The 18,997-nt window shown below is 42.5% G+C and overlaps 1 protein-coding gene across 2 annotated transcripts; it reads left to right on the top strand.

Moving 5' to 3' along the window:
- The first annotated feature begins 2,723 nt into the window (after window positions 1-2,723).
- Window positions 2,724-17,771, top strand: LOC118668318 (zinc finger protein 197). Of its 2 annotated transcripts, XM_036333101.1 has the most exons (6): window positions 2,724-2,824; window positions 8,358-8,827; window positions 9,999-10,146; window positions 10,912-11,003; window positions 11,253-11,379; window positions 15,179-17,771. In XM_036333101.1, the coding sequence occupies exons 2-6, from the start codon at window positions 8,438-8,440 to the stop codon at window positions 17,482-17,484; spliced, it is 3,063 nt and encodes a 1,020-aa protein (XP_036188994.1). In that variant the 5' UTR covers window positions 2,724-2,824; window positions 8,358-8,437; the 3' UTR covers window positions 17,485-17,771. The 2 variants fall into 2 exon arrangements, with proteins under 2 accessions (XP_036188994.1, XP_036188995.1); XM_036333102.1 differs by lacking the exon at window positions 2,724-2,824 and having other exon boundaries at window positions 7,668-8,827.
- Window positions 17,772-18,997: the final 1,226 nt, after the last annotated feature.

Below are 18,997 nucleotides of genomic sequence, written 5' to 3'. Positions count from 1 at the left end.
TTAAAATTTTGAGTTATCTCATTGTTTCAGTTGAGCTTTCTGGGGGGTAAACTCAAGACCGGATAACATGCAGCAAATTTACTGGAGAGTGTTACTGGGCCTAACAGCTGTAGGGAAGGAAGAAAGTGGGATTAGTAGTGGGAGAAGTTAGCTGTGCCGCAGTCACAGAATTACTCATGTCGCCTGTGTTGGCTTCAGCCTCAGTTAGACTGGGATAACCTTTCAAAATTGTCCAAACTTGAGAAGTCTGAGCCTGTATACCCCTTGGTTGACAAGTCATTGAATACAAGCTCTACCACATTACCAGGAAGGGGGAAGCATGATCTTGGGTGAGGTAGACTTCTTCAGTTCACTGTGTTTGGAACTAAGATAGTTCCTGGAGAGGGCAGGCAATTGAGGGCTCTCAGTCTGCACCACCACTGAGCTGGGGAGAAGGGGACAAGTTAGAGGAATCCAGACAGTGCACTGATGTCCTCTACACTGACCATGATGCAATTAGAATAGAAATAGTTTGGCTTTTCTCAGGCGGCTTGTCCCCTTTTTCAACTTTCCCTTTATTATGAGTTCCCTCATTCCTACAAGATTTGTCCCTGAGGATGTAAAGGTGGGTGGTGGTGGGGATGTGGGTGGGGGTTATCTCCAAGATGGACATCCAAATCTGAGTTCTTCTAAGTGACACTGACCAGAATCTATCCACCATGGGTGCCCTTCAGGGCCTAGATAAACTCTTCTGTAACTAATACTCTAAACCAGTGGTTCTCAACCTGTGTGTTGCGACCCCTTGGGGGTGTGTGTGTGTCGAACCACCCTTTCACAGGGGTCGCCTAAGACCATCGGAAAACACATAATTACATATTGTTTTGTGATTAATCACTATGCTTTAATTATGTTCAATTTACAACAATGAAAATACATCCTGCATATCAGATATTTACATTACAATTCATAACAATAGCAAAATTACAGTTATGAAGTAGCAATGAAAGTAATTTTATGGTTGGGGGTCACCACAACATGAGGAACTGTATTAAAGGTCGCGGCATTAGGAAGATTGAGAACCACTGCTCTAAACTATCGTTGGAGGAATCTAGATGTGATGGTTAATTTTATAGGCCAGCTTGACTATAGAATGCCCAGATATTTGGTTAAAAATTATTCTGGATGTGTCTATGAGGGTGTTTCTGGATGAGGTTAGCACTTAAATTAGTAGGCTGAGTAAAGCAGATTGCCCTCCCTAATACGGGTAGGCCTCATCCAATCTGTTGGAGGCCCGACTAGAACAAAAATGTAGTGGAAAGATTTGTTCTCTTTCTGCCTGTTTTTGAGCTGGGACATTGGTCTTCTCCTGCTTTGGGGCTCATTCTAGGATTTTCACCATCAGCTTTCCTGTTCTAAGACCTTTAGACTTGGACTCAAACTATACCTTTGGCTCTCCTGGGTCTCAAACTTGTGGACTGAAGATCTTGGGACTTCTCAGCCTCCATAATCGTGTGAGCCAATTTCTTACATCCATCTCCTATTGGTTCTGTTTCTCTGAAAACCCCTGGTAAGTATCTTCAGGGATATGTCAACCCAATAAATGCCCTTTGGGGGTGACTGAGATTTGTCCTTTGTTGTGGATATTTTCCATAGGACCTTATCCGAGGAAACAAAGTTATGTTTAGCTTGGTATAAGAGCATAAACATCATCGGGACAGTTATCTGAGAAGATGCTGTAGGCAGAGTGCTGACAGTTCAAGGTGGGGCTAAGATCTCAGAACCTTGATCAACTAGTATGGAGATCCCAGTCTGAATGTTAAGGTGTTTCTCAACTTTCTATAAAACTCCACTCATGCACTGGCTGGTGTTTCTCGGTGGTTAAAGTGTCAGGCTGACACCAACGGCTTGCGGGTTCAATTCCCCATCAAGGGACCTGTACCTGGATTGCAGGGTGGAGCCTGCCCTGGTAGGGGCGTGTGGTGGAGGCAACCAATCGATGTGCCTCACCCCTATCCCGCCTCCCTCCCTCCCTCTCTAAAAATCAATGGGAGAATATCTACTGGTGAGGATTACCAAAACAAACAAACTCCACTCTGCCAGGGTTGCTTTTAATGCAAATTGGTATGTGATTGATCAATGACAAAGGATCTGGTATAATTCTTACCTCCCCAAAAAGGGAGATAACTGTGCCCTCCTGCCAAGTTAAGACGGAGTAGGACAGGGAAACCACAAACACAGGAGTTGTGTTGATCGTACTTCTCAGAGGTAAGGTGGTACATTATCTCATCACTTGGGCAAGAGATACACCCACAAGTAAATGAATTTACGAGGGGGTCATTGATAAGCCACGTTATTACTCACGGTAAGAAATGCATAGGTTCAAGAATAGAGAGGAAAAGGTGCCCAGGAGGTCCATATGAGAAATGACTCCCAAACAACCTCAATTTACATGCAAATGAAAACGGGCCCAGCTCCTTCTGGAGGCCACAGGCGTCTCGAGGGCATAGGCCGTGTGCTTCTCCCCGCATCCTTCGTGTCCGAAACGCTGCAGCCCTCCCACTCATTCGCTGGGGGGAACCGAGACCCAAGGGCCCCCAAGCTCAGCCACGCGGAGCCTCCCCTGGAAAAAGCGAGGAACCATAGAGATGTGGCTTCCTAGACCTAGACAGTTGGGGTGGGCGTGGCGAGCAGCCGGAAGTCGCGGGACCCGCGGAACCCGCGGAACCCCCCTCCCCCCCCTCCCCATTAACCGGGCCTCCGCTGGCTGCCGGCGCGTCTAGCTCTCAAGTCACCTCCCGGCGCCCAGGCGACGGCGCCCGAAGCCGGAGCCGCCGCGGGAGCCCGGGTGAGCGGGGAGGGCGGGGCCGGGTGGGCATGCGCGGAGGGCGGCCCGGGTGCGCTGTCCTCGCCCGCCCTCGTCCCCGCCGCTGACCGCCGCGCGGTCCCTCCTCGGCTCGGAGTGGAGGCGGGCGCTGCGGCCTCGACTTGGGCGGCTGCGGCGCGGGGAGGTTTGGGGGGCAGCGCCGAGGAGCCCGGTGCTCGAGTCCCCTCGCCCCTGTCGCCCCTGGGGGGACGCAGCCGGGCGGCCAGGGTCCCCAATCTTCCCGGAGGCCGATGCCCAGAAACACCTGGAGGCATGCCTGGAGCAGAGGCTCCCGGACTTCTGGGCACCTTTTTCTCTCCCTTGAGGGAGGGGCCCAGTCCCATCCTTTAATTTTGTAATATAATGGTATTTAAAAAGCAAACTTAGACTACCCGCGCCACCATCACTTCAGAAAATACTCTACACTGGGTGTCCCCCCAAAATGTATACACACTTTGAGTGATTATAAAGCCAGTGTTTATTTTTTTTAAAAAAATATTTTATTGATTTTTTACAGAGAGGAAGGGAGAGGGATTGAGAGTTAGAAACATCGATCAGCTGCCTCCTGCACACCCCCCACTGGGGATGTGCCCGCAACCAAGGTACATGCCCTGGACCAGAATCGAACCTGGGACCCTTCAGTCCACGCTCTATCCACTGAGCCAAACCGGCCAGGGCAAGTCAGTGTTTATTAACATACAGTTCATTTCCCAATTTAAAAGACTCTACAGAAATGAATACTTTTTTTTTTTTTTTTTTTTTGCCAATGCCTGTTTTCAAACATGACCATTCTGGTCCAGGCACTGCTGATAACAGGAAGCAATGGAATCAAGAATCATTTCGTTCAGTATTTGTGCGCCCTCAATCCGTCCACTGTTGTTGGTTTTGTACCGTAAACTTTATCTTTTATGTATCCCCATAAAAAAAAACATCTAGTGGCACTTTAGGATAAATTTTCTTTGTTCAAAGCTTAGTCTGGCTTAACTGATTTCAGATCAGTTAAACCTGAAAAGGAGTGGAAACTCAGTGAGTTATGAGCTGGTGAAGTGTGTATACATTTTTTTAGGACGCCCTATATTTAGCACTGCTGAAACCCGAAAACTCAGAATAAATGTTGCCCTTTGCAAGAAAGGTCGTTGCCAATATGTCAGTGACTGTGTGTACATAATTATTGTTTTGTTACCGTTTCACAGCTTGCCAGATTAAAACTTGATAATGAACGGTCATTTGGAAGGAAACCATTGCTTCCGAATAGTTTGGGTTTCCGAAGTCTTGTCTCAGTTGGCGTTATTTTGGACTTTTGGAATTAGAGCCCCTGAATTCAGAACTTGTTCATGCAGCTTAACTCGTTGAGTGAATCACTTAGCCACCCTGAGCCTTTTTTGTTCTTCTTAACCATGGCTCACAAACGTTTTGTTAGAAGCAAACAAAATGTATGTTTAAATATTTGTTACTTGCACCTGCAAAGTAAGAGTAAATAAGAGTAATGGTAATTTACTGTAGAACATCATTTAGAAACCCATTTTTTTTTTCAGACTAAATGTATGTGTGTATGCATGTATTTAATAGGCTTTATTTTTTTAGAGCAGCTTTAGGTTCACAGGAAAATTGAACAGAAGGTACAGAGAGTTCCTCTGTACTCCCTGGCCCCACTCATTCATAGCCTTTTCCACATTAACATCCCCTACCAGGGTGGTACATTTGTTAGAATTTATGAATTATATAAAATCCTTAGACTGCATTAGGGTTCGCTTTTTTTAATTTATATTTTTATTGATTCCAGAGAAGAAGGGAGAGGGAAAGAGAGCTAGGAACATCAATGATGAGAGAGAATCATCAATTGGTTGCCTCCTACATGCGCTGCACTGGGGATCGAGCCCACAACCTGGGCATATGTCCTGACTGGGAATCTAACCAGTGACCTCTTGGTTTGTGGGTCAACACCCGATTTGGCAGGGTTCACTCTTTGTGTTGTATATTCTATGGTGCTTTTTGTTTGTTTGCTTAATATATTTTTATTGATTTCAGAGAGGAAGGGAGAGGGAGAGATAGAAACATCAATGATGAGAGAGAATCATTGATCAGCTGCCTCCTGCACACCCCCTACTGGGGGTTGAGTCCTCCACCTGGGCATGTGTTCTTGACCGGAATCAAACCCGGGCCCTTTTGGTCCATAGGCTGATGCTCTATCTACTGAGCCAAACCAGCTAGGGCATTCTAAGGGTTTTGATAAATGTATATTGACATGTATCCACCATTATACAGGGTGGAGCAAAAGTAGGTTTACAGTTGTGAGTACAAAAAAACAGAGTTTACTCTTGTATTATTATTTAATTATTGTTTTATTTTCCATATGAACAACTGTGAGTCTCTTTTTGCCCCACCCTGTAGTATCATACAGAGTAGATTCACTGATTCTAAAAATTCTCTTTGCTCTGCCTGGTCTTTCCTCTTTCCCCCTTCCCCTGGCAACCACTGATCTTTTTATGGTCTCCATAGCTTTGCCTTTCAGAAATACCATATAGTAATAGTATATAGTCTTTTCAGATTGGCTGTTTTCACTTAGTATTATGCATTTAAGTTTCCTCTGTCTTTTCATGGCTTAATAGCTTGTTTTGTTTGTTTTTAGTATTGAATAATATTCCATTGTCTGGATGTACCACAGTTTATTCACCTACAGAAGGACATCTGAGTTGCTTGTAGGTGTTGGCAATTATGAATAAAACTACTGTAAACATCTGTGTGCAGGTTTTTGTGTGAATATATATTTTCAACTCTTTCCAGTATCTAGAGCAGTGATGGCGAACCTATGACACGCATGTCAGAGGTGACACACGAACTCATTTTTTTGGTTGATTTTTCTTTGTTAAATGGCATTTAAATCAATAAAATAAATATCAAAAATATAAGTCTTTGTTTTACTATGGTTGCAAATATCAAAAAATTTCTATATGTGACAGGGCACCAGAGTTAAGTTAGGGTTTTTCAAAATGCTGACACGCCGAGCTCAAAAGGTTCGCCATCACTGATCTGGAGGTACAATTGCTATGTAATATGGTAAGAGCATGTTTAGTTTTGTAAGAACCTGCCAAATTGTCTTCCATAATACCCATACCATTTTGCATTCCCAGCTGCAACGAATGAGAGTTCTTGTTGCTCCACATGCTCCCCAGCGTTTGGTGCTGTAAGTGTTCTGGATTTTGGCCATTCTAGTAGGAGTGCAGTGGCATCTCATCATTGTTTTCATTTGCATTTCCCCGATGACATACGATGTGGAGCATATTTTCATACACTTACTTGGAATCTATGTATCTTCTTTCGTGAGATATTTGTTAAAATCTTAGGGCCATTTTTTTAATTGAGTTGTTTTCTTATTGTTGAGTTTTAAGAGTTCTTTGTATGAAATATACAAAGGATAACAGTCCGTTGTCAGATATGAGTGTCTTTTGCGAATGTGTTTTCACCAGTCTTTAACTTCTTATTCTCTTTTTTTAAAAAAATATATTTTATTGATTTTTTACAGAGAGGAAGGGAAAGAGAGTTAGAAACATCGATGAGAGAGAAACATCGATCAGCTGCCTCCTGCACACTCCCGACTGGGGATGTACCCGCAACCAAGGTACATGCCCTTGACCGGAATAGAACCTGGGACCCTTGAGTCTGCAGGCCGACGCTCTATCCATTGAGCTAAACCGGTTAGGGCTAACTTCTTATTCTCTTGACATTGCTTTTTGCAGGTCAGAAGTTTTTTGTTTTAATGAAATCCAGCTTATGAGTTGTTTATTTTTGGAGAAGTGCTGGAGTTGGGTAAATGCATTCATAAAAAGAGGGAGGAGCTATGTACCAGCAAGGAAGATTGCTAAGATACATTGTTAATTGAGGAAAGAAGACACAGTACGGGATTCATGGTGTTCTGTCATTTGTGAGAAAAGATAATTACAAAAAGAAAAATGTAAAGTAAAACCTTTTTACTGGTGCTTGTCACTTACAGTACATGATCACCTTCTTGTTTGGCCTCTCAACAGTCTTTAGAATTTGACTTCTGTTTATTTCTCTGCTCTACTCCGGCAACCTTCCCTCTAGAGCTTACTTCCCTTTTTTGGCTTGCAAAGCACATTTCTAACAGAGCTGTATGTCCCTCCCTTGATTTTGAAATTATGCTTCTTCCTGGAATGGCTTTCCTAATATTCCATTGTTTTTTAAAAAATTTTCCTTTAAAGCCCAATCCAAGATTACTTTCATGAATTCTTTCTGTGCTTGTATGCCCTCCTATTAATTGTACTTACACATTATATTGAAATCGTATTTATATTTCCGCCTCCATTGCTCATTTATAAGCGTGCTAAATAAAATTAATGAAGGTGCTGTCATATATCACTGATACAGATATAATGCATATATATGAATCAGTGATATATGAAAAGGTATTTAAAACTATACCTTTTTTGGCCCAACAATTATTTTTCTAGGAATTATTCCTGAAGAGATAAACAGATTTGTAACCAAATTTTATTAGCAAGGATAGTCATTGCTGCCTCATTTATAATTGGGGGAATTATAAACAACTTAAATGTATAACAACAGGGGACTCTGTAAGTATGAATGGACTCATGTGCTCTTAAAAATAATGACTACTTGCCGTAACCGGTTTGGCTCAGTAAATAGAGCATTGGCCTGCGGACTGAAGGGTCCCAGGTTCGATTCCCGTCAAGGGCATGTACCTTGGTTGTGGGCACGTCCCCAGTGGGGGTTGTGCAGGAGGCAGCTGATGTTTCTCATCGATGTTTCTAACTCTTTATCCCTCTCCCTTCCTCTCTTTAAAAAAATTAATAAAAATATATTTTAAAAAAATGACTACTTAATATGTTCACAACAATACGTGTGGAAAGTAAGTTACAGAGCAGGACAGTTGGATCCAGTCTTGTGCTCCAAATTGGTGCAGAGAGCAAGGACTGAACATAGCAGGAATTATTTCTGGTTTCGTGTGTGTTTTCTGGTTTTACAAATTTTCTGTTTTGTAATAAGAAAATTGTATCAGGGTTAAGGCCATGGTTACTTGTTGACTCCACAGAACATAGGAAAGAATGCAAGTTACAGAAGGATAACTAACGTTTGAATTTATATACCAGGCACTGTTCAAACACGTAAAGAAAGTGTATTTAGACATCAAATTCTTACAACAAGCGTATAAAATAGGAACTGTTATTACCCCTGTTTTTCAGGTTAAAAAACAGACTCAGAAGTGAGGTAACTTGTTTAAAATCACTCATTGTTGAGGTACTGGATAAAGGAAGGAGGCACTGTGAATAAAAACCATAGGAATTTAATGTCTGTGGTTTCAGCAGTGGTCTGGTTGCCCTGTGTCAATGTCCCCAGAGCCTTGAGCAGGGGGCTTTGTCAGAGGAGGCACTGCTGCGAGCCTAGAACCTTGCATTTAGGGATTTTCTCTTCATCACTGGGGGCTGGAAAACTTGGTGGTTTCACTGCATTACCTTTAACAATGATTTTTTTGTAGATGATGTTCTCCAGGCTCTAAGGAAGAAGTCAAGCAAGGCTTGAGGGGGCCCAGAGAAGAGGCTTTCTTAATTAAAGACAATGACAAGAGAAAGTTGGGCCCACAGTGCTCTGAGACAAGAGGGTCTTGTTAAGGGGAAGGATGATACCTGGAAATGGGGAACCAGCTTCCAAGGGAGCAGCTCCTCTGTTTGGGAGACCTCCCATCTGCACTTTAGACAGTTACGGTACCATGAGACAGCTGGACCCCAGGAGGCGCTGAGCCGGCTCCGGGAGCTCTGTCGCCGTTGGCTGAGGCCAGAAGCACGCACCAAGGCCCAGATCCTGGAGCTGCTGGTGCTGGAGCAGTTCCTGAGCATCTTGCCTGGGGAGATTCGGACCTGGGTGCAGATCCAGCGCCCTGGGAGTGGTGAGGAGGCCGTGGCCCTCGTAGAAGAGCTGCAGAAAGACCTCGATGGACCAGCGCTAAAAGTGAGAAAGGGCGAGGGGGAAGAATTTGGGATAGAAGAAAGGAGAAAATTGAGGCAGGACTGGAGGGCGAGCCTATGATTTTTCATTAATGATAGCAACCCTAATGGTAATTAAAACTGGTTCATGAGCTATTCAGACCATAGGATATCTTTGCAGTTAAATTAATTTATGAGTGGGGTCTTTGGGCCCAGTTCAGAATCAGCACAAAGTCATTGACTGCACTCTGTCCTCCTGGGTGATGCTTGCTAATGTTGAGTTTGGTTCAAGAACCTGAAGAACATAAGATTGCTCAGTGTTCTCCTGAACAGAAGCATATGTATTCTTTGTTTGCAATGATGATGTGAACCTGAAGTTAAAAGGCAGTGAGAGAATAAGAATGAAGCTTTCTAGATCTGGTGAGACTTTGCCATGTGTGCCCCTACTTGGGTTTCTGTGAGCCAGAGCATTGGGTTGAGATATTTGCTTCTGATAAGATTTTATATCCTTGACTATTAAGTTGGGATCTTATATAGTTCCTAGTGTGTGTATGTGAGATCTCTGTCAATTTGTAGCCCACTAGAAATATTTCTATTAGAAGTCTGAAACAGAATTTCAACTTGGCAGTGGCACCAAAGATAGGCTTGTTTCATCATAAAAATGAAGAATTTTGAAGCCATGTATTTCATTAAATATCACTAATGCATCTTCCTCATTTGAGAAATAATAAAACAGAGGCAGAAAAGTGTTCACTGGATTGCCTTAGGCCAGACAGCTATCTGGCAGCAAAACCACATGTTTAGACTCCTGCTCTAGTGTTCCTTCTGTTGGAGCAGGAAGGGATAAATAAAGGGGTAAATAAGTAGAAGAGTATTTAAGACTAGGTCTGAAGCTAAAACACATGCTCTTAATTATTGCTTGTTACTTCCCATTCCCTTCTTAACCCTCACGCAGGGCTGGCTTCTGTTTCCACTGTTCTGTTCAGTCTCTCCTGGGAGAGGTCACCAGTGCCCTGAGTGGGGCTTGAGGGCAGCTCTAGGCAAAGTTTTTCTGCTGTTTTGATGCTCCATACTTGAGGTGGGTCTCTGATCTCACGGTTCTAGATTATGGGCAGAAAGAGGTCCATAGTGGTTAGGTGAGTTGGTTTTCTGGAGGTACAAGAAGAGCCAGCTTATTTTGTTCTGTTTATTCCCAGGTTCCAGTCCTTGTCCAGGACCAGGAGGCCATGAGCATGCCAGGAACAGCACATCCTCAGGCACACCCGGGGAGCCACGTATCAGCTGAAATTTGCCCAAATCCTCTTACTGATCCAGCTGTGTTCAACCTCCAGGATCCTCAACATGGTACTTATTTAGTAGCCCTGGCTTTGGATTTCCTTTCTTTTCTTGGACCTTTACTGTGGCTTAGCCCTCTACTCCCAGGTGGTTGCTTCCTCTCCTATCCTTTCAATGAATTCTTTATGGTGACAAGCTCTTTCTGTTCTCCCTCTTGTCCTTTTCTGGGTCTCTGACCTCTCATCCATCCCTATGAATGCTCTTTGTGTTATTCCAGCCCTGTATGTGGGAGGTTTGTAGGTCACTTTATAGCCATCATGCCTAGACATGAGAGTTCTGGGTCATTCTGAATTCCTTGTTTATAGAAGACTAGAGGCCCGGTGTGGGTCCCTAGGCCAGGTTTGCAGAGATTGGGCCGAAACCAGCTCTCCAACATCCCCTGAGGGGTTCCAGATTGTGAGAGGGCAGTTCTTGGGTGATGCACCCCAGAATCAGGCTCGTCACCCGAGAACTGCAGCTGCCAAGGCACCGTAGTTCGGCAGCTCCTGCGTTGAGTGCCTGCCCCCTGGTAGTCAGTGCATGTCATAGCTACTGGTAGGCCAGTCGCTTAGGCTTTTATATATATAGACTAGAGGCCCGGTGCACGAATTTTTGCACCGGTGGGGTTCCTTGGGGTGGTCTGCAGAGATTGGGCTCCAGCTCGTGCCCCCAGCCTTGCAGCCCCACAGCCCCGCCTGGCAACCGAGTTGGCCTGGTGCTGCCCCCTCACCTGTGGACTTGGAGTAGTTGGCAGGGACAGCAGAAATCTCAATGCTGCTTTTCCTCCTTCCTCAGATTCTCCTGCCCCTGAAGCTTCTGCCCTTTCCCAGGAAGAGAACCCAAGAAATCAATTGATGGCACTCATGCTCCTAACAGCCCAGCCCCAGGTGAGGTTTGCATCCTTTTTCCTTCCTAAGGATCCATCTGAACCACCTAACTGTACCACCAAGTGCCCTCTCCCATCCTAGTGCTTAGTGTCCAGTTCACATCTCTAAATCAAGGTCCATGCAGACTCTCCGTGGGGTCTTCCTATATCGCTGATATCCCTTGCCCACCTCATGACTTCACAATGTGAAAGGAACCTTTCAGTAGGGGAGCTCCTGGGCGTGGGTAACCACACATACCTGTTATTTCAGGAGTTGGTGATGTTTGAGGAGGTATCAGTGTGCTTCACTGCAGAGGAATGGGCATGCCTGGGCCCAATTCAGAGGGCCTTGTACTGGGATGTGATGCTGGAGAATTATGGAAATGTGACCTCCCTAGGTAAGGACCTTTCGTCCCATGATTCTTACCTTTATCATCAGCTTTTGCTTATTTTCTGATTATGAAAATAGTGTATACTTATTTTGGAAAACAAAACGTTAGAAAAAATCTTCCTTAAACCCACTACTTATAGACAGTTATAAAAATTTTAATATATTTCTGCTTTTTTCTGTGTATTTGAGGTTGTTTTTTTAAAAAATATATTTCTGTATTGATTTCAGAGAGGAAGGGAGAAGGAGAGAGAGAGAGAAACATCAATGATGAGAATCATTGATCGGCTGCCTCCAGCACATCCCCCACTGGGGATTGAGCCCACAACCCAGGCATGTGCCCCCCGGCTGGAACTGAACCCGGGACCCTTCAGTCCGCAGGCCAATGCCCTATCCACTGAGCCAAACCAGCTAGGGCTATTAGAGGTTTTTTTACATTGTTATAAGAGTGTGTGTGTGTGTGTGTGTGTGTGTGTGTGTGTGTGTGTACAGTTTTAAAGCTTGCCGTTTTTGCATTCTCATATTATTAAAAATTGTTTGCAAATATTATCTATACTGGTTACATAATTTGTGCCATAATTCAGTTAGCCATTTTCTTATTTTAGATAATTACTATATTAATCACCTATGTTTAAGACCTTTCTTTATTACTCACCAGAGGCCTGGTGCATGGATTTGTGTACCAGTGGGGTCCCTTGGCCTGGCTTGCGGGGATTGGCTGACCCCACCGTTGCATGATTGGGGCCAAGGAGAGACTATGGGAGGGCTCCAGGGCGTGTCCGGCCCATCTTGCTCAGTCTCAATCAGGGCCAATTGGGGCTGGCTGGGGCTGGCTGGCCGGGGAGAGACCACCGGAGGTTGGCCAGCTGGGGAGGACTCCAGGGCATGTCCAGCCCATCTCACCCAATCCTGATTGGCCAGACCCCAGCAGCAAGCTAACCTACCAGTCGGAGCATCTGCCCCCTGATGGTTAGTGCATGTCATAGCAACTGGTTGAATGGTTGGACACTTAGCATATTAGGCTTTTATTATATAGGATTATTTTTTTGGAAGCAGAATTACTTAGACTAAGTGTTTGAATTGTTTTAAGGCTCTTGCTTGCCAAATTGCTTTCCATAGTGATCACTGTCATCCCGGCTCTTACTGTCAGTACAGAAGAATGCCCCTTTTGTTCTGCTTTCACTGGTGCTGAGTAATCTCATTCTTTTAAATTGTTGCAATTATAATTTTAAAAAATTTATTGATTGATTTTAAAGATAGAGAGGTAGGGAAAAAGGAAGGGAGGGAGGAAGAAAGTGATGGAGGGAGGAAGAGAGAGAGAGAGAAAGAGCAGATTTGTTGTTTCACTTATTTATGCATTCATTGGTTGATTCTTTAAGGTTCCCTGAAAGGAGATCGAACCCACAATCTTGGCATATGGGGATGACAGGCTAATCAACTGAGCTACCCAGCTATGGTGCTAACATAATTTTTAAAAGTTATAGTATCTATATATTCCCAACTGGAGTTCTTTGATTAGTAATAAAGTAAGAGTATTTTTATTTTTTTAAAGAGTATTTTAAAAAATTTATTAGCTATTTGTACTTTCACATTAAACATCTATCATGTAGTGGCAACTGTGGAAATGATGTGATTCTGTCATTAAGTAGCTTACCATGGTTTGGGAGATGAACATAGAATGAATAATAAGGCAAAGTAAAGTAATTGGTATGAGAATGGCATAAGCTTCTTGATATTGAGATGGAGACAACTACAACCAGTTCCATTCTGGACATTTCATAAAAATGGAATCATACAATATGTGGTCTGTTATGACTGAATTCTTTTACCCAGTGTAATGTTTCCAAGGTTCCTCAACGTTGCAGCATATTAATACTTCATTCCTTTTTATGGGCATATATTTGTTTATCTGGATATATAACATTTTATTGATCCGTTCATCAGCTGATGGACCTTTAGGTTGCTTCCACCTTTGGGCTATTATGAATAACACTGCTATGAACATTTGTGTACAAGTTTTTGTGTGTACATATGTTCTCATTTCTTTTCGATATATACTTAGGAGTGGAATTGCTGGGTCATGGAAACTCTTAACGCTTAATCATTTGATGAATTGACAAACTGTTTTCCAAAGTTGTTACACCATTTTACGCTCTCACCAACTGTATATGTGTTTCAATTTCTCCAAATCTTCAACAATACTTGTTATTATCTGTCTTTCTGATTATAGTCATCCTAGTCTGTCTGAAATGATTTGCATTTCCTGATGGCTAATAATGTTAAGCAACTTTTCATGTGCTTATTGGCTATTTGTATGTCTTTGAAGAAATGTCTATTCAGATTCTTTGTATATTCTATATGCTGGTACCTTATAAAATATATGACTTTTAAGTATTTTCTCCATGCTGTCAGTTGCCTTTTCACTTTCTTGGTGATAGTCTTTGAAGCACAAAAGTTATTCATTTTGGTGAATTCCAATTTACTTTTTCTTTTGCTGCATGTGTCATCTAGTAAACCATTGCCTAATCCAAGGTCATGATGATTTATGTTTGTTTTTTCTAAGAGTTTTTTAGTTTTAGCTCTTACATTGAGGTCTTTGATCCATCTTGCATTAATTTTTGTGTAAGGTAAGGGTCCAACTTCATTCTTATACATATGGCTATTCAGTTTTCTCAATACCATTCTTTCCCTATTGAATTGTTTTGACATCCTGACCCAGAATCGAACTGGTAACTTCCTGGTGCATGGGACGCTGTTCAACTTACTAAGCCACACTGGCCTGGCAGCATTAAGTTGCTTTTTATTTTATTTTTTTTTAATTTATTTTTTAAAAAAAATATATTTTATTGATTTTTTACAGAGAGGAAGGGAAAGGGATAGAGAGTTAGAAACATCGATGAGAGAGAAACATCGATCAGCCGCCTCCTGCACACTCCCCACTGGGGACGTGCCCGCAACCAAGGCACATGCTCTTGACCGGAATAGAACCCGGGACCCTTGAGTCTGCAGGCCGACGCTCTATCCACTGAGCCAAACCGACCCGGGCAAGTTGCTTTTTAATGGACTTTTTTCCTCAGGTTAATTACTTTCAAGTAATTATAAAATGTTTATGGACTTGACTCTTCAAATTTTTTTTAAAATATATTTTTATTGATCTCAGAGAGGAAGGGAGAGGGAGAGAGAGATAGAAACATCAATGATGAGAGAAATCATTGATTGGCTGCCTCCTGCATGCCCCCCAACTGGGGATCGAGCCCGCAACCCAGGCATGTGCCCTTGACCGGAATCGAACCTGGGACCCCCCAGTCCGCAGGCCGACGCTCTATCCACTGAGCCAAACCAGTTAGGGCCAAATTTTAAGATTGCCTTTCAGAATCCTTAGGTATATTTTCTTTTTTCTTTTCCTTTTTTTTTTATTTCTAGAGTTCCCATCTTCCTAGCAAGAAGAAAATAAAAAGACAGTTTTTTATAAGCCAAATGATTCTTCTTTTTCCATTCAACTTCCTGTTCCTCAAGTCTGAACCACCTATATAAAATAGCATGTTCTCTCTCATTCTTCCTTGCATCTATGTTTTCAACATTAATAGATATTTTTAGCTGCTCCCTGAAGACAAAGCATTAGATGCATCTCAGAGTGAGTTCTGTTAATCCATTTACAACATTCTGTCAATATAGCATTCTGTTTTTAACCTGCGTTTAATGAAGAGTTTCTCCTTTTTGTATGCATATAAACGTGTATCCTTCTAGCTTGTTAAAGTCATTTGAAGATTTGTTCTCACTAACACAGACACTTTTATTCTTTTTACCAGAATGGGAGACCATGACTGAGAATGAGGAGGTAACAGCAAAGTCAAGCATATCTCAAAGAGCAGATTCTCAGAAAGGAACATCAAAAAGACTTCCAGGAGGTATTCCCCAGGTCCTTGATTTTGAGAAAGAGTGTGCATGGCAAGTTTTGGCAAGTCAGTGGGGAAATGAAACAAGTGAAAGAGATACATCGAAGAAATGTTCTCTCTATGAGCGAGACAAGAAGAAAAGGACTCCACCAGAAAAACGACGCCGGAAGTGGAAGGAATTTGGAGAAAGCTTGACTTTAGATTCAGCTCTTTCTGAAAGTTTAATGGGTACTGAAGGAAAGAAGTTTTATAAATGTGACATGTGTTGTAAACATTTCAGTAAAATCTCCCATCTTATAAACCACCGGAGAATCCACACGGGTGAGAAACCTCATAAATGTAAGGAGTGTGGAAAAGGCTTTATTCAGCGTTCAAGCCTTTTAATGCATTTACGGAACCATTCTGGGGAGAAACCTTATAAGTGTAATGAATGTGGGAAAGCCTTCTCTCAAAGTGCTTACCTTCTAAACCATCAGAGAATCCACACTGGGGAGAAACCTTATAAATGTAAGGAGTGTGGAAAGGGCTTCTACAGGCACTCGGGCCTTATTATACACCTGAGGCGCCACTCTGGGGAGAGACCTTATAAATGTAATGAATGTGGAAAAGTTTTCTCTCAGAATGCTTACCTCATTGACCACCAGAGGCTCCACAAAGGGGAAGAACCTTATAAATGTAACAAGTGTCAGAAAGCTTTCATCCTGAAGAAGAGCCTCATTCTGCACCAGAGAATCCACTCTGGGGAAAAACCCTATAAATGTGATGAATGTGGAAAAACATTTGCTCAAACCACTTACCTTGTTGACCACCAGCGACTGCACAGTGCAGAGAACCCATACAAATGTAAAGAATGTGGAAAAGTTTTCATTCGAAGCAAAAGCCTCCTTTTACACCAGAGAGTACACACAGAAAAGAAGACCTTTGGTTGTAAAAAATGTGGGAAGGTTTTCAATTCTAAGTCGAACCTCATTGACCATAAGAGGATGCATAGCAGAGAGAAGCCTTATAAATGTACTGACTGTGGGAAAGCCTTCACTCAGAGTGCTTACCTTTTTGACCACCAGAGACTCCACAATGGGGAGAAGCCCTATGAATGTAATGAATGTGGGAAAGTTTTCATTCTAAAGAAAAGCCTCATTTTACATCAGAGGTTTCACACTGGAGAGAATCTCTATGAATGTAAAGATTGTGGCAAGGTCTTTGGTTCTAACAGAAACCTGATTGACCACGAGAGACTCCACAGTGGGGAGAAGCCCTATGAATGTCGAGAGTGTGGGAAAACCTTCATTATGAGCAAGAGTTTCATGGTCCATCAGAAACTTCATACACAGGAAAAAGCCTACAAATGTGAGGATTGTGGGAAGGCTTTCAGTTACAATTCAAGCCTGTTGGTACATCGGAGAATCCACACTGGGGAAAAACCCTTTGAATGCCGTGAGTGTGGAAGAGCTTTCAGTTCTAACAGAAATCTCATTGAACATAAGAGAATCCATAGTGGTGAGAAACCCTATGAGTGTAATGAGTGTGGCAAATGCTTCATTCTGAAGAAAAGCCTCATTGGACATCAGAGGATTCACACAAGGGAAAAATCTTATAAATGCAGTGACTGCGGGAAAGTCTTTAGTTACCGCTCAAACCTTATAGCCCATCAAAGGATCCACACTGGTGAGAAACCCTATGCATGCAGTGAGTGTGGGAAAGGCTTTACTTACAACAGAAACCTTATAGAACATCAAAGAATTCACAGTGGGGAGAAAACCTACGAATGTCATATATGCAGAAAAGTCCTCACTTCTAGCAGAAATCTTATGGTCCATCAGAGAATCCACACTGGAGAGAAACCTTATAAATGTAATGAGTGTGGAAAAGACTTCAGTCAGAATAAAAACCTTGTTGTACATCAGAGAATGCACACTGGGGAAAAACCATATGAGTGTGAGAAATGTAGAAAATCTTTTACTTCTAAGAGGAATTTAGTTGGCCACCAGAGAATCCACACAGGGGAGAAACCATATGGGTGTAATGATTGTAACAAAGTTTTTAGGCAACGGAAAAACCTTTCTGTGCATCAGAAAGTTCATACAGTTGAAAACCTCTGTGAATGTGATGAGTCTGACAAAGAATTCTCTCAAACTTCAAACCTTCATCTTCAACAAAAAATCCATACCATGGAAGAATTCTCTTGGCTTCAAAATGCCAATGAGCTGAGTCCAAGTTAGAGATTCAGAAAATGTAATGTCATGTAAAATGGAATAGAATTCCTGCCTATTTAAGTAACTGTTGGAGAAATGGCAATATATGGTTCTTAAAAGAATTTGTGATTGCCTCTATTATATTCAAGTGAGTTGCATGTGAAAGAAGGTTATTGTAGATTTTCAAGAATAGAAAATCAAACCAAATTCTAGTTAAAGTATACAGTGGGGCCTTGACTTACGAGTGTCCCAACTAACGAGTTTTTCAAGTTACGAGCTGTCTCTCGGCCGATTTTTTGCTTTGAGTTGCGAGCTAAAATTCGGGTTACGAGCCAGCTTCAGATACCCCACCGCTAGTTGGCACAGCGAACGTCACAGTGAACACCACAATATCAGCCCAGCATCACGTGTCTCACTCGTTCACTTTAAGATTTGACTTACGAGTAATTTGAGTTACGAGATCGGTCACGGAATGAATTAAACTCATAAGTCAAGGCCCCACTGTACTCTGTTCCAGATCATTCATTATGACTCAGTAAGAGACGTTGGAGCAATTGAGGACTCTGAAGAAATTGGATTTATGTCTTATGGGATGTAATGATGTTATAAGCGGTAGCAAAAATATCTTTGTATTAAAAAATGGAAGTTTCTGAAAATGTGTATATTATACATTTTAAAGATAGAATTACTGCTGCAGAAAGTCTGTATGGACAATATGATTGAGACATGTCAGACATGGAGTTGGGTGAGCAAGAGCCTGCTGTTTGAGGATAATACAAGAAGAGCACTGGATTTGGAATCAGAACACCTAGGTTTAGGTCCTGGCCCTTTCTCTTACTACCAATGTGTGAGTCAGCATGTAAGCCTCAGTTTCTCTGTCAGTCAAATATTACCATAATGCCTACCTCACAGGATTGTTAAGAGGGTTAACTGAAAGAATCTTTGTGAAAGTACTTCGTGAAGTAATTTAGTTGACAGTAAAGTTGGATAAAAGGGTTATAGTCACAGTCTAGAACACGGCATAATGTAATATTTGTTCATTAATTAATATTCAGACTCTGTGAACCTCAAAAGGCATTCATTTTTATAATAAGATGAAATGTGGTATATAGCTAACTGGAATTTAGCTCTCTAAGAAGATGTAAAAAATACAGCTTTAAAAATATTTAAAGGGCCCTAGCAGGTTTGGCTCAGTGGATAGAGCATCGGCCTGCAGACCAAAGGGTCCCAGGTTCTATTCTAGTCAAGGGCACGTACCTTGGTTGCAGGCTCCTCCCCCGCCTGGGCCCTGGTCAAGACTTGTGCAGGAGGCAGCCAGTCTGTTTGTTTCACATCGATGTTTCTCTCTGCATTTCCCTTTCTCTTCCACTCTCCCTAAAAAAACATCAATGGAAAAATATCCTCAGGTAAGGATTAACTCCTCCCACAAAAAATGTTTAAGGGAACCCTGGCTGGTGGCTCAGTTGGTTAGAGTGGCATCCCATACACCAAAAGATTGCCAGTTCAATTCCTGGTCAGTGCACATACCTAGATTGCAGGT

The sequence above is a fragment of the Myotis myotis genome, unplaced genomic scaffold, assembly GCF_014108235.1.
Source record: "Myotis myotis isolate mMyoMyo1 unplaced genomic scaffold, mMyoMyo1.p scaffold_m19_p_13, whole genome shotgun sequence".
Taxonomy (NCBI): domain Eukaryota; kingdom Metazoa; phylum Chordata; class Mammalia; order Chiroptera; family Vespertilionidae; genus Myotis; species Myotis myotis.
The sequence above is the reverse complement of the archived record's forward strand: the minus strand, read 5'-3'. Positions and strand labels throughout refer to the sequence as shown.